General features: G+C 45.5%; 1 protein-coding gene across 1 annotated transcript in view; it reads right to left on the reverse strand.

Moving 5' to 3' along the window:
* LOC8032095 overlaps nucleotides 1–14,704 on the reverse strand; it is a 303,464-nt gene that overhangs the window by 91,775 nt on the left and 196,985 nt on the right. Inside the window, exons 4-5 of the mRNA XM_029988597.4 lie at nucleotides 8,380–8,460; nucleotides 6,395–6,691 (exon numbers count right to left, since the gene is read on the reverse strand). Of these exons, the coding sequence (XP_029844457.2) occupies nucleotides 6,395–6,691; nucleotides 8,380–8,458 (376 nt within the window). The 5' untranslated portion in view covers nucleotides 8,459–8,460. The remainder of the gene's footprint in view (nucleotides 1–6,394; nucleotides 6,692–8,379; nucleotides 8,461–14,704) is intronic.

Below are 14,704 nucleotides of genomic sequence, written 5' to 3' on the forward strand. Positions count from 1 at the left end.
TGATAAAAGGAAGGGATTACAAGTAATTTCGTTACTTGTAACGGATTACGTACAAGTCTGACCGGCACATCCCAGCTCAAAGTAGAACCGAATGCAATGTTCAAGTTTAATTGCTCTCAAGAACAAGTGATAGATGTCATTTTGTTTTTGCGTGTTTTTTTATTACAACTGCATGCGTTTCTAATATTGTTTCGATATTATTGTATAGACATCCTATTGCTCGTAAGGTACCGCATATAAGCGAACCCACGCTTTTTGGGTCCTATACGTGTTATTTATTATGTGTTTATAATAGCAATAAATATCCTAATTTACAACAAAAAAGCTGCACTGCTATGGTTAGCGTAAAGTTGCATCTCTTAGTCGACATATGATGTTGGTTTCTGGATTAATCGATTATATTAGCCTAAGCCAATAAACCTATCAACGTACGGCCGGATTAACTATCTACCTTTACACGCCAGCTAGTATAGTTCTCGAGTTCTCGTTACTATTCTGGGCCAAGGTGTAAGACGCGAAAGGGAGAATATTTACTGTGCTCAATTTCGGAAAACGACTATTCCTGCCCTCCATGGAACGTAGTATCAGAGATCATACCAGGTAACCTAATATCGAGAAACAAGCTGTCTTTATTTCACTGTCGGCTGCTTTTCAAGTAAGTTCACTAGCAACCTAAAAAACGCAAGTAATGCAGCCAGACTTTTACATAACGCGTTACAAGTAATGGATTACTTGTAACCGATTTCATTTCAATGTAATTTTGTAGCGCTTCAATTACTTCCTTTAAGGAGTAACGATCCTTGTAACTGAATTACGTTTTTGCTGTAATCGATTACAAAATTACCCATTACAACTTTTCTTCTCAATTTTTTTTTTTTTTTTTGGGGGGGGGGGGGGTGGGGGGTGAAGGGAAGGGATTAGGTGTGCTGGGGTGACTCAGCTCTGGGCAACGGTAATTTTTTTTCTCTCTTTCGAAATTGTTAAGCACGGGACCTCGAGGATTAGTAGGTTACTTCACTATGCTTCATTTCCTGGGTACATTTTTTTTTTGGCACACCATAGACTACGTCCGGGTATAAAAAACGGCCTTATCCAGCCTCTTGTGAGTAATGTATTTAAACGGCGCTCTTTTTATTATTATTTTTTTCACGAGAGGGATCGTGTGTGTCGGCGTTACTCACTTAGCTCTAAGCTAAAACGTTCAAGGCTTTCTTCTTTTTTTTCTTCGAACAACCGAGCGCGGGACCCCAAGGAATATGCTATCCTAATAAAAAAAAAAAGTTAAATAAAAAGTAACGTGGAAAGTAATCGGTTACTTTAGACTGACTAATTTTTAGATTAGTTTTTTAGGCTGTAATTATAGTTGTAATCGGTTACTTTTTACAGTGAAGTAATTGTAATTGTAATCGGTTACGTTTTTGCGGTAACGTGTACAAGTCTGAATGCAGCACACTTGTAGCGGATGATATCATTAACTTCACCGCAAGTAAATCCACACCGACCTGATTAGTCATGTAACAAATCTACTAAATGCGTAGGCGCGTGTGCAGGTGTTCTAAACGGTCTGAAACTGCTATGTAGATTGCATATTTTATCCCGACAGTGAAAACATAGCCTGTAAAGTTGTATATTCAGCGAGCAAAAATAGATAACACCCAATTAGTGTTGCCAAAGGTGGGCAAGGTCGATCCAACCAACTGCATTTGTAAACTAGGTTATTTTGTGAAAGTTTAGCCTCGCTATATCTTCCTAAGCTCACACAACGCCGAATATGCACACGGCTTGTTCCACATAATCTTCGCAAGCACTAATCAGATTCGAATCACCACCCTAGCGCTACCGATGTTTCCGGAGCAATATTTTGCGCCTGTGGATCACTGCATGGAACAAGGCTAACAGGAAAGAACGCCCCCAGAAATCCGCCGCTAAATCCCAATCATTCCGATGCATAGTTGAATACAAGCTTACGCGTGCGCACGATAAATCTCCCCAGCTTATCGCACTCTGCTGTTTCTATTTCAGTCATGCTGTACTCGTCAAGCTCCTAAAATAACAAATCGCATTTTTAGTAAGTCTAGAAGAAAGAAAAAAAGACAACATACTGAATTTTTCACACCGACGAGGTAGTCCCATTTTAAGACAGGGCACGGCTGGGCATTCCAGATGGCCCATTTTAAACTTGAAGCGAAACAAAATATATATATAAAAAAAAAACTTTAATGGAGCCCCGAACGGTCGCAACTTTGACTAATGAAAGAGAATATCCAATGCGTTTCCCCACTTTTATTCCTTGGCACGCCCCCTCGTCTCCGAGTGCGCGCGCGAAATTCGCGGAGGATATGCCCGACCCAGCGGGAGCCATTAATAATTTAAAAGCGACAGACCCGCAAACACACTCCGCGTGAAACGTTCAACACGCTACCTCGAATGGGCCTTACACGCCAAAGACCCGGCAATCGGCGTTGGCGGTAGAGGTTTACAAGTGACGAAGTTACCGGCAGCACGTTCCTTTTTGTTTGGTAACATATTAACGTACCCATTACTTCTCCGAAATAAGACTTACGTTACCTAAATGCAACGTAAGTGCGGTACTCGCTACATCTTCCCAAAACCTGAAAAAAGTACACTTGTTTTTTTTTCCCCGTTTTTTTTTATATACTTCGTGTTACCTTAAAGACCGGCGACCAGTTCGCGCTTTCCGCTTTTCCCTAACTTCCTCCTCTCCCCGTTCTGCCCTGTCTACCGTTTCCTCCTCCCCCATGGCAAGTAGGATCTTCTGCCTTGCAAAATCTCGGGTCTGGCCGTCGGCCTATAAGTCCAAACGCAAACAACGCTACCAGCAGATGGGACCAATCAGAGAGAGTAAAAAGGGCACCATCGTGGTGTTCGCCGTGTTCCTGTATGAGTTCTGTCATCGCTGAACCAATCATAAACGAAAAAAGGCCCAACGACTCGAGCTTTTGACGCTTCATGATTGGCTAGCTCGTATACCGTTGGCTGCGTTTGGACCTAAGCTGACAAGAAAGATAGGCGCCAAATCACTAATCATTTCGCTTATTCCACATACCTTCAAAATTTTACCTTACTTTTTCCCACGCAAAAATTCCTACTTCAAAAAAAAAAACAAAAAAACTAACGTTTACCCTTGTTGTTTTTTTAGTAACCAACAACGCTGTCGCCATAAAAAACGGTGCTACCGTCAATTCCTGAGGTAATGCAAGGGTAACGCGTTTTTTTTTTTTTTTTTTTTTTTATTATTATCGGCAACGGTAACGATTATTCGTTCCTTTTATTGTGAGTTTGCGTAGGTCGGTATCGCGCACCTTTATTTTGCAAACAACGAATGATTATTTCGTTATTCTTTTTTTTTCGGTAACGTCCACAACATTGACAGCAATGTACGTTGGCTGTGTGCTCCTAGAAAAAAAATTTGCACGCCCTTCCGTTTGAGAAGACGGAAAACGCGGCAAGACTCGCTCGCCATGTGTTCAAGATTGAAGACAAAATGCAAGATTTAATTATGCTCGTTCTCACCTAGAAAAAAATAGGAAGTTTTGCACATTGTTGATATGCCGCGCGAAGTACTTATTAGATTGAATTGTCGGAGGAATAAGCGATGCTTTTGGCATTTGAAGTGTGTGTATGTCTTGATAAGGTAACATATATGTAATCTAAAGTGCACCTATATATATTAAAACTCTCCATATAAGAAGGGAAATTAGAAATCTTCAGCAAGGAGCGTATAAGGCAAGAGGGGGGGGGGGGGGTGGCGGAAAGGGGGTTTAAAGGAAAAAGGTGATAAAAATGCGCGACAAGGGGTAAGTCAGGAAAAAAGTTTAGTCTGCTTTTCTGCAGAACTGGGTCACTTGTTCAATCGTCGTGCAGATGCAGTTCTATTTTACGCGCTGCTTTCTGTAAACTCGAGTAGCGTCTGAAAAACATTTACGGCGGTACTTTGGTATGCCTGACAAATATAGTTGTACGCAGAATACGTTTTTGGGGTCAGTAAATTTGGGTGTAATCGTTAAGCCTCCAAGTCTAATACCGCGACCTCCGACGAGAACGCCATTGGTGATGTCTATACACGGTAAGATAATTACTTACACCAGCAACTGGAAAAAAAAAAAGGCGTAGGGGCTCGCGTTTACTAGGTTGTGGTGTGCGCGGACGGTTTCGCCGGATGGGAACGGGCTCACATTCCGCTAAAATTGAGCGGGATTAGACGGCCGTGGCGCTTCGGCGTGTCGCTTTGGTGTCATGCTTTTCTGTACCCCGCTTGCACCAAATTACGCTCGCGAAACACGTATTTTAAATTAAGAGTCTCCGTCGACTGCGAAAACACCGCGAAAAAATAGGTCGGCATATTGGATGCTGCGAGGCACTGTCTGAACAATTAAACTTTCCTAAGCACCTTATACTCTGAAAAAAAAAAAGTATATATATATAGAATGGATGGCGCCACAAACAAGCGAAATGCGAGTCCATGATTGGGTTTTGCTGGACATGGTTGGCGACCCCACTCTGAAGCCTGCAAGCCATTGCTCCAGTAACAATCGCGTTTCGGTCATGTTAATGATTGGCTAAAGACGTAATGGTCATTTCATTGACAAATGAATGCGGTCATGACCGACGTGACTACTCAAGAAATCACTAACAAATCTACACACGTGACTTGCACATTATAGCACCGTATCGCCCTAGTGCTCGTTCCTGTTTGTCCTTGTCGAGAAAACCAAACTCGACGGTATGAAATGTTTGCTCCAGCGTGTACATTCGCACTCCGCATCAAAACCGTCACAATGGCCGCCGATCTGATGCCACTACAAGGCACGAATGGGAGTGCCAACGAGGAAAAGTGCACTCGAAAAAAAAGGCTGTGAGTTTGCCTTCCCGCAGAACATGAGAACGGCCAATCACGGCAAACATTGGAAAGCGCAGGTTCGTCTGCTTCTTTTGCGGGGGTTGCAGTGACGTCAGACAGACGCCGAGGTCTGATTGGCTCTGCTTTGAAGGATAGTGGGTAGACCTCACATCAAGCTGCCTTGAGGTCTACCCCCTATCGTTCAATCAGAGCCAATCAGAGCTCGGCGTCTGTCTGACGTCACTGCAACCCCCGCAAAAAAAAAGCAGACGAACTTGTGCTGCGCACAGAATGATCCTAGTGAATGACAAAAATTAAAATTAAATTAAATTAAAAAAATCAAGTGGCAGCGATTTTCATGTATGAAATCTAGTATTTAAGGTGCAATATTTTAAAATTATTTAGAAGACATTAAATGAATACTTCAACAAAATTTCGGCGCTTATTTCTTGGTTCGTGCATGTTCAAAAGAGCAGTAACACATCGGACACCCCAACCCCTTGTTGAAAAAGAAAAAAAAAACACGAAAAGAAAATTAAAAAAGAATTAAACGCTTAGCAAATGGAACCTTTTGGTTGTCCCTCAAGCCTCGCTCGTAATTTCCGTCTAGGGGCATTGACGGATAATGACGATGCCTGTCTCGCTTAGAACTATAGCCTCCCTGGTGCCCCATGCGTGCAAGCATGTGCAGCGTACGCGTGAATGTGGCTTTGAGAAGCGTGTAACTGCACGGAGCTGTCCGCGCGAACAGAGGGACATGGGGGCGACCAGATGCCCTGCTTCCAATCGTCTCGCCGAAGTCAGCCTCGCGCTGCAGCTTTGCTCGTTTCGAGGCAGATTACGTCACGATTGCGCCGGATGTCACGTGCTCCCCGCTGGCTGCTCTCCAAGCGCTTGCCAGAGTGAGCCGTTCATAACGAAAAATACAGCCATCAGGCTTGAAATACAAACGCGTCGTTGTCATTTACGGATGTCGTGAATCATATTCAGCCTATTTCTGAACACGACGGGTGTATTTAAAAATTCCATTGAAGTATCCCTTTAGACCGTTGTTTCGGGGAGTGAAGAATCTTTAGTCTTGTCTTATTCCCGGACGTATTGAGCGGGGAAACTAAATTGGTGCATAGATCTCGTGACGTCAGGTTAGGTAAAATCAAAGTTCTAGCTAAATTTAGCGGGAAAAGTGAATCGATGTATAGATAATATGACGTCAGGTCGCATTACATAAATTTCCCGGCTGAATTTAGCGGGGAAACTGGATTGGTGTATAGATCACGTGACGTCAGGTCACGTGACCTCGTTAACCTCAACACCAATGCAGTTTCCCCGCTAAATTTAGGAGGAAATGCACAAGCGGATGGACGAACAAACGTTTGGGATTGGGTAAAGTATTTCATGCTTTGAAAAAAACGAAGTACGCGTGAAAAGTGAGCAAGTGAACGTCATTCGCGTTGTCCCTGCGCGTAAATCGTTTTTTTTTTTTGTTTTTTTTTTTTTAAGGTGTACTTTGTTTTTATCAAAGAGCGGACTTACCGGGAAGACAGATCTTCCGATGGAAGCTCCAGTTGGAATCTGGGAGCAGGTAGTCCGAGCGGTTGGCCACATCGAACCACGTCAGGGCGCACGCCTGGCGAACGTGGTTGACGCTGTAACCGCGGCACCGGTCGTCGTCTAGGCACCGGACGTAGCAGTCCTCGGCCGAGGACGGCGGTTTGGTCGGAGACGTGCGACCTCCGCCGAGCAAGTCGGCCACCTTGTAACCGGACAGCCTCTCGTACGATATGTGCTCCTTGGAGCAGGGAGCCGGTGTCGACGCCGGTGCCGGCTCGCCTGCGTTGGAAATAGAAAGAAAACAACGTCATCATGCTCTCATTGCTGCTGCCTGTGCTAATGAACGGATCCTGTAAGGAGGTGCTACGTATGTGGTGTAGTAAGGGAGGCGGAGAGAAGGGGTGGGGGGCTTACGCAGCTGAACACTCCTGAAATCGTTAAGAAACAACCAGGTGACCCAATCCAACGGCAACGGTAGCTGATCACGTGGTAAATCACAAATTAAAAAGATCTAAATTTAGTTTTTTACGTTTAGGTTGTTCGCCTCTTCTAATTGACCTTCGCTGAGTCTCGTTTGATAAAAACTAAAGGTGTGCTTGCTAAGGGGTTTTCTTCAAATTTGAAGCTAAATGATGAATAGAAGGTTACTACAACTATACCCTGCCTATTCTGAATAGGTGTCAAAACTTCAAAGGCTATTTTTTAGCACTTGCATTCATCGTGGAGGTCTTTCCCAGTACCTTGATTACTCAAAAGCAAAACTGCAAATTAAAAAAAAAAACAAAAAAAAACACAGCCGCTCTTTTTTTTTTCTGTGTTTTTAGTTAACGACGTGTAACGAATACTCAATTTTCTGTGTAAATAAATAAGCAAGATATTATTCTTTTGTATATTTCATTCCTTTCATTTTTTTTCAGAAATTCCGGAAAAGTGACTTAGCACCATTACAAAACGCTAAAAACAACCTTACCTAGAGTTTAAAACTTTGTTAGTAATATTATTTCTTCCGAGTCTTTACGGCAATTCCAGGAAGACCTCGTTCAGTGTATGTCCAATCGTAGACAAAATAAAGCAGAACACGCTGTGGCCGTTTAGGACGATTTCAGAGCGTCCCAGCGCCACTCAGCTTATGTGACAGCTCAGATAGTACAGTAGCTGTACACTGCGCCGCTAAGTGGCGCAACGTAGCAGGAAACGTATAAAGCCCCTTCATGTTTCAAAAGTAGCGCAAGGTGCATGGATGCACGAGGCGCGTGCAACGTGCAGCCCTTGGGAAGATTATAGCGGCACAGCCCAGCACTGGGCTAGATTTCAGACGCCATGTTCTTCCCAGAAGTGACGCGCGGCACGTGTCTCGAGCATTTCCACAACAATGAATGGCGCCACTTTTCCCAGAATAGAGGGGATTTAGGAAAGGGTAAAAACCCTCGATGTGTTTGTGCTTGTTCCGCAAGTAGCGTCAAATGTGTCCAATGCGCCAAAGCACAGGGCCCGCGCCTCCTGCACTTCCTGCAAGCAAATGCCGGCACAGCTCGCTCGAGGTATGTGTTTTTTGCGTTCGCACAACAATGGCTGTGAGGGGAATAGCTCGGAGCGCGCCGAGCGAAAGCCGGCGCGAGAGAACCCCAGGAATCCTGGGTTCGATCCCCACCCCTGCCCGTTTCGAACTTGATGAGCATCGTACCGGCCGGCGTGCATGTGGTCGTGAATCACTACTGCGTGGTTGACGTGTAAAGACCCCAGGCTAGCGGTTGCACAGCACTGGCTAAATTTCTCCTCTACAGCTGAGACATAAGCTGCCCATAGAGAACAGGAGGTACCTCAATATCTGGCTGTAGAGTTCATCGGCGTAAATGTCTGTGTTTGGTTGTAGATTCGTTGATGCTTATTGTTGGTTTGTTGGTTGGGGTTGTTATTGTCGTCGTTTGTGACGAGGTTTCTCTATATAAACGTATTGAAGGTCGTACCGGATGTAGATGATGCTGCAGCGCTGAACACCAGAGAGAGTACCATGGCCACCCGGACATCTTTCCGTAGCGTCGTCATTCCTACAAAAAGAAAGAATAAAAAAAGTGCCATGTTGTCAGAAAAACGAGAAGGTAGTACTATATAAGTCAAAGGGAGCGCAACAAATTAAAGCAAATTGAGATTCGTGCTGTTTTGTTGCTTTTGTTGGGCTGACTTAGCTATACGGCGAGCAAGGTAGCAAAATGCGTCCTTTCGCGCATTGGAACGCGAGGGACAAATCCCAATCAAGGTACAACATAGATAACTCGCAGGGAGCTTACGATGACGAGGCAGCGAGGCGCGTGCCCACATTGCTTATGGTAGGGGGACAGAACAAAGGCACCTTGACGCATCCAAGCTCCGATTGGTTTCGATTGGAAGGATAGTGGGTAGACCTCACGGCAGCTTGCTTTGACGTCTATCCAGTATCCCTTCATCAGAGCCAATCAGGCCTCGGCGTTTTGACAGCACTGCAACAACCCCCACGCAAGAAGCAGACGAACTTGCGCTCCGTGTAGGGTTCTTGCACGAGATCATGATACAACGCAAGTCCCGGTTCGGAAATGTCGTCGGAACCCGCCGGAATCCATGTTGGAGGCATTCGTCGCTGTTCTATGCTATGTTTTGTGTGCTTTGGGGGCGTGTTCGCACTGTAGTTTGTCCGCTCACTCGAGGTAGAAAATGGTCAGTTGGGCCGTAATTAATTCTTCCGGCCCTAAAACGTTAGCGACAAAAGGGAGCTACGGTTAGCAGGGTTGGTTTTGTTCAGCATTCCGGCAACCTTTAGGAGCCAGGACAACACGGTGCTCAAGCAACCGGTTCATAGGCGTCATGAATGGCTTCGACGGGTATACCGGCAAAATCTCGACAGAAAAGCTTTGCACAAACTAAAGGTGTGTTGACTGCACTTCGTGTCGGGTGAGGAACCCCTTTGCGATAGATAAGTTAAGCAGATGAAATTATTTTTGTGGCGGCTTCAGACTTTATCAAAGTAGCCAGTTAAAAAGTTGGAGTATCGGCTACAGTACTGACAAGTTTTCCGTAATATCGCCTAACAATTTAGCGTATAAAGAGCGGTCCTACTTTTCTTGGCCGTTACCGCAAATGATTAGCAGGCTACGCACTTTTTCCCGTCCGACGGCACTCTTGCGAGGCCTTGTAGTGTTGAGGGACGGCACTCCGCGCACGCATTCAAGTGCCGTCCGAGGATGTTGAACACAAGTCACGTTTATTCTGACCTGTGTACTATCAGCTGCTCGCCAGCAATTTGTTTTATCATCAAAGGATAACGAGGGAAACGCCAGTGATCTACGGCACTACTGCTGCCACAATAAGACGTCGAATACCTGCAAACACTGCGCCAAGGCACGGATGGCAGACGAGAATGTTGGTTTCGATTTCGAGGCTAACCAGAAGGTTACGTCAGGTGCAAGAAGCCTAAGAACAAGGGAGCCTGCTATAGATAACGCCATCGCACAGCCTATCGGACAAATAGATTTTTTCTTGATCTGTTTCGGTTTATATGGTTACTTTAAGAACTGCCCTGTACAAAGCGGCCACCCATAAGCACCTTGATTAAATTTCCGCCAGCAAAATACTTTAGAGACAGACTTGGACCAAGAGGATAATTGGACCACACTCTGTAATAAAGGCTTACGCAGCTGTAGTATCTATTTTGTGCGTCGTGTTCTATTGACGTCTCGAACGCTCAGACCTCATTTAGACCCCTTCAAAAATTACGCCCTTTTGCATTATCTAAAGATAATGCAAAATAATGTGCACAAAAAAACGAAATTTTTATTAAACTTGCAAGTTTATAACTGAAGTAATAATTCCAATAGACTGTATACAATATATAGACTTCCCATTTTAATGGTGTCTTTTGTGCACGCCACTTAGCGGTAGTTTCAGATCAACCGTAAGAAGGCGTAGTTTTTGAAGGGGTCTATTGGGGAGCAGGTCGAACAGCCACGCCTTTAGCTGAGCGCTCCAGCTGTGGGAACAGCTAACCGAATTTCCTTGTTTGGTTTTGATAACAGGAATCGAAAATGACGATTCGAAGGCCGCTGCTCGTGCGACCAAAGCACTGGTCAAAGCGAAGCGCTCGTGCCCAGACCGCGCTAGGCCGGGTTTAATTTCTTTGTTATGCTGTGTTAGTGAATACAGGACTGTGTGGACAGCGAGCTAGATTAAGTACCCCCTATAGTTCGATCTCCTGCCCATACATCCTTCGCTGGGTAGAATCTTGAACTTCTTCCTTCATCACTCAGATGATGATAGGGACCAAAGTTTCAGTACATCGAGTACATCGATATGCTCAGCATATCGATGTACTCGATATATGTTCAGCGTATCGAGTACATCGATGGGAAAACTGTTTTCTCGTGGATATACATATAAAGGTCTTGCATATCACGGGTCATTTTCGTTATCGCGAGGAGGAGAGGTGGGCGTTTGTTTTCCCCCACCCGCCACGTCGCTATTGGCCGATATCGATCACGTGAGGAGCTAGGCATCCAGCGCCGTGTAGGAAAGCCACCGCTATGGTCGCTCCACCGACGTTGCACGCGCCCCGGTGTGTGTTTCCCTTCCGCCTTCGTCTCATTTCTTGTTTTCCATGAACGGCCGCGCGCGCGACGCGCCATTCACCGAATTTAGAGACGTGACGAGCAAAGCATCCCGGGCCGTGCAGGAAAGCCGGCGCTATGCCCACCCACCAAGGGTGAACGCGCAACTCTGCTACCATAGGTACACACAGGAATTCTAGTAGTGTCTATAACGGGAACTTCATACCGTCACAAATGAGCAATAGTTGTTACTAGGGCTGGGCAATTGGTCGATTAAGCTTTCACTACTCAGACATGGACGAATACACCTGTATGAAGGGCAAACTTTAGGTCAAATTTTGAAAAAAAAAGTAAACTGTAGGGGCGAGATTCCCAGACGAGTGCAGAAGGCTACACGTGTCCTGACTACTTTACGCCCTTTGGGTGTCGGTTTAGCGTACAGTAGAGACTATTGTGAAAAATCCAAAGAGGTGGCTCTTGCCGGAGAGTATGAACGAACCTCTTTGCCTCGTGCACCTAAAATAATAATATCTGACTGTGAGTGTCTTTGAACAGTCATTAACTAAATATCGAGATTTATTTATAGTCCAAGTTAAATATTGCGCCCTTTATCAGATAATCAGCAAAGGCAAGAAAATAAATAATTTGCCTTTCTATATTGTGCACAGAAATAAACGTCACCGATTAATCGATTAATTAATCGATTAAAGGGTGGCAATTAATCGGATTAGAACTTTTAATCGACGCCCAGCCGTAGTTGTTACTACCAAAACGAACTAGGTCAAGTCTTCAGGGTTTCACAGGGCATCTAAAATGTTTAACTCTTCTACGAGAGACACTTTGAAAAACAAATTTCCTCTCTTCTCGGTTCCCCTGCCTTGATTCTTTATTTGGTTTTACCAGAACGCATCACGAAGTCTTCTATACCAGTATAGAACACCTTTTCAAGCGTCTGCCGGTATAAACTCTTTACGGCATCTGTGCATGGGCGCCGCCATAACCTACCTTCAATTTTTTGTTTCCTCTTATTTCGTTCATTTCATTTCATTATTACCACAGCAGGGCGGGTTATTGCCATTTTAGTTTCTACCGTGTCCCTCTCCCCAGCATAGGCCTTTGTGGAGGCTCGTCGTCGCACGATTCAGTGGCTAGGGACCACGGTAAGACGAGAGAAGGGCAGCAATGGCGGCTGCAATCTGGCGCGTGTGCAAAGCGTCTGCTGCGGTGGCGCTGCTGTTAGTATGGCGCATGCGCTGAGAATTCGGTTTCCGAACATGCGCAATGCCCGCACCTCGTGTGGCCAAATGTCGTCGGTTTTACAGCCAAGCTGTTTATGGCTAGGGTTCTGTGGGTTTTTCGTGTGCGTCAACAAAAACTCAAAGATGGCACGCACCATCCTCTCTTTGTCGTCGTTCCATGCACTTGCGTGCCTAGTTTTCTTTCCTTCCGCTCTGCCGGGGTGGCGGTCCCGACGTGCGTGTCTACTTTCCGCCGGCTCCTCGGGGCGGCGATAGTCGTCCACGCGAAAGAAGGGCCACCGATGAGGACAACAATAAATGTGTGCGCGCACCTTTCGTCGCGATGATCACCGATGAAGATAATAAATGTGTTCGTTCCTTTGTTCAAAATTCTGTGTCACGTCTGTGCCGTGTGCTAAAGGGCTTCGCTGGTCGTCCACCTTCGAAGAATGGAATGGCTCATGATTTTTCGTCCTCCGCAAGGACGCCAAACTTGAAATACCGGCACCACCCGCCGTCTCATCGTGTCTCCTGTCCCCGCCTCGTTCAAGCGAGCGAGCGAGACCGGGGATCTAAACCGGAAACAAGGGGCTACAAACATCACGTCAAAAACAAAAGAAGAACTTGATATAAATCTAAAAAAACAAAAACCTTCGCGTCCTGCTACAATCCTTTTCCGTTTCCCCCATATGCAAATGGCACGCCCCGCGACAACAGGGAGGGAGCCACCGCAAACTTTCGACGACGACGACGTCGACAAAGGCGTGCCCAAGTGCCTGCGACAGAAGCCGTTGTCGCGTGCCCACTGAGCCGGGAGACTCCTCGAACAAGCACGCACGCGCGCACGCACGCACATACAGCTCACACAAGCCCTCGCGCAGACGCAAGGGATTCGAGAGGCACACGGTGCAAATAGAGGATCCTCCTGGATCCCTGCTTCGTCGTTTCGCAACGGCTCTGCTCTCAACAATAATAAAAAAAAAAAACTAAAAACACACACACACACACACACACACACGTTCCGCGATTCCGCGCGGGAGTTGGCAGGTTTGCCCGCGCCGCCGACAATGTTCACGTCGGTGAGAAAACTGTTTTCTCGAGGATATACATATCACGGGTCATTTACATCATCTCGAGTGGGCTCAAAAGAGGGAATTGTTGAAACATGCGAATGAACGAACCCTACTGATTGAATTGGATAAGTGTTACCGTGCCGCCGAAAAGACAAAAATTCGCGGCCGCCAAAGAGTTTCTCCTTCCGGAAGCTTCGCAAAATTTCCCCCATTCGTTAAGAACGGTTCTTGCGTGTTCATATTTCGAAAGGTTGCGTCTAAGAACAGCCTTTGTCCGTTTGTATTTTTTTGTGAAGATTGGGGTTTTCTAGTTTGATTTTGCGATATAATTCGTATAGTGCTGAGACCCATTTTCTTTCATGAATGAGGCATTCTCCAAGATTTTGTCTGCTAAGTGACCCGTAATTATTCCAGATATTTTGTTGAGACGCTTGACGTGAAATAATTTGTAGCATCCACTATCCACGCATCACTTAATACCAAAATGCAACGCAAAGAAATATAGGCTCGCGCGAGCGCGCAGAGATTGTTTATCGTTTTAGAAGTGCGAAGTCGTGTACATAAAAGGTGACAGAAAAGATTTGGGTCTTGCTACAGCAGGTTCCTGAGTGTTGCACCTCCTTTTGAAACTGGTTTAAGATTAGACGATAAAATCGCCGGTCGTTCTCACTCTTCCTTTTCTGCCGGTACCTTTTTTTATACAAGCTGGCGTTTCGCACATTTATAAAGTAAAAATCCAAGTACTCGCTTTATATATGTATATATATGTATGTGTGTGTGAAATTCATATCACATAAATCAAATGGACACCTCTTCGTTCATCTCAAAACGAAATCTCATTTCCGGGGCATTTCGCAATGTCAAATGATGTTGGCCTTCGACGCACACCTGCTCGTTCGTGTTTTCTTGCGGAAGCCCACACGAGTAGTATACGGTAAACAGATGCGACTCCCGGGAACACTCACTCCAGTGACTGACAACTTCAGAAACGCCGACCGGTGCTCTTTATGTTCACGTGCTTTGCGGTGGTGTGCAGGCGAGCCATATACGGTCATGTGAACACGTTAGAGAGTTTTAGGGAACGAACCGTTTTCGCACGTCCGGTATACGGTACAATGGGCCCTCCGGAACACGAACTGCGCAGATGCGAGTGTTCTTCGGTGGCGCATGCGCAGTTCGTACCGGAGGGCTCATCGTATACCGTATCGGGTGTGCGAAGACGGTTCCCTAAAACTCCCCATTGTAGGGTGCTAATCGTCACGGTGAGTCAAATAATTAACCCAAATATGCCGATTAACTTTTAAATTACTAAAACAATTATATGGTTCCAAACAGAAACTTCCTGAGTGTCATCGAAATCCACTAAATCAGACAATTTTAGAGATACTTGGAGCGCGTGGGAAGCAT

Source organism: Ixodes scapularis, unplaced genomic scaffold (genome assembly GCF_016920785.2).
Source record: "Ixodes scapularis isolate PalLabHiFi unplaced genomic scaffold, ASM1692078v2 PGA_scaffold12__126_contigs__length_90152505, whole genome shotgun sequence".
NCBI lineage: Eukaryota > Metazoa > Arthropoda > Arachnida > Ixodida > Ixodidae > Ixodes > Ixodes scapularis.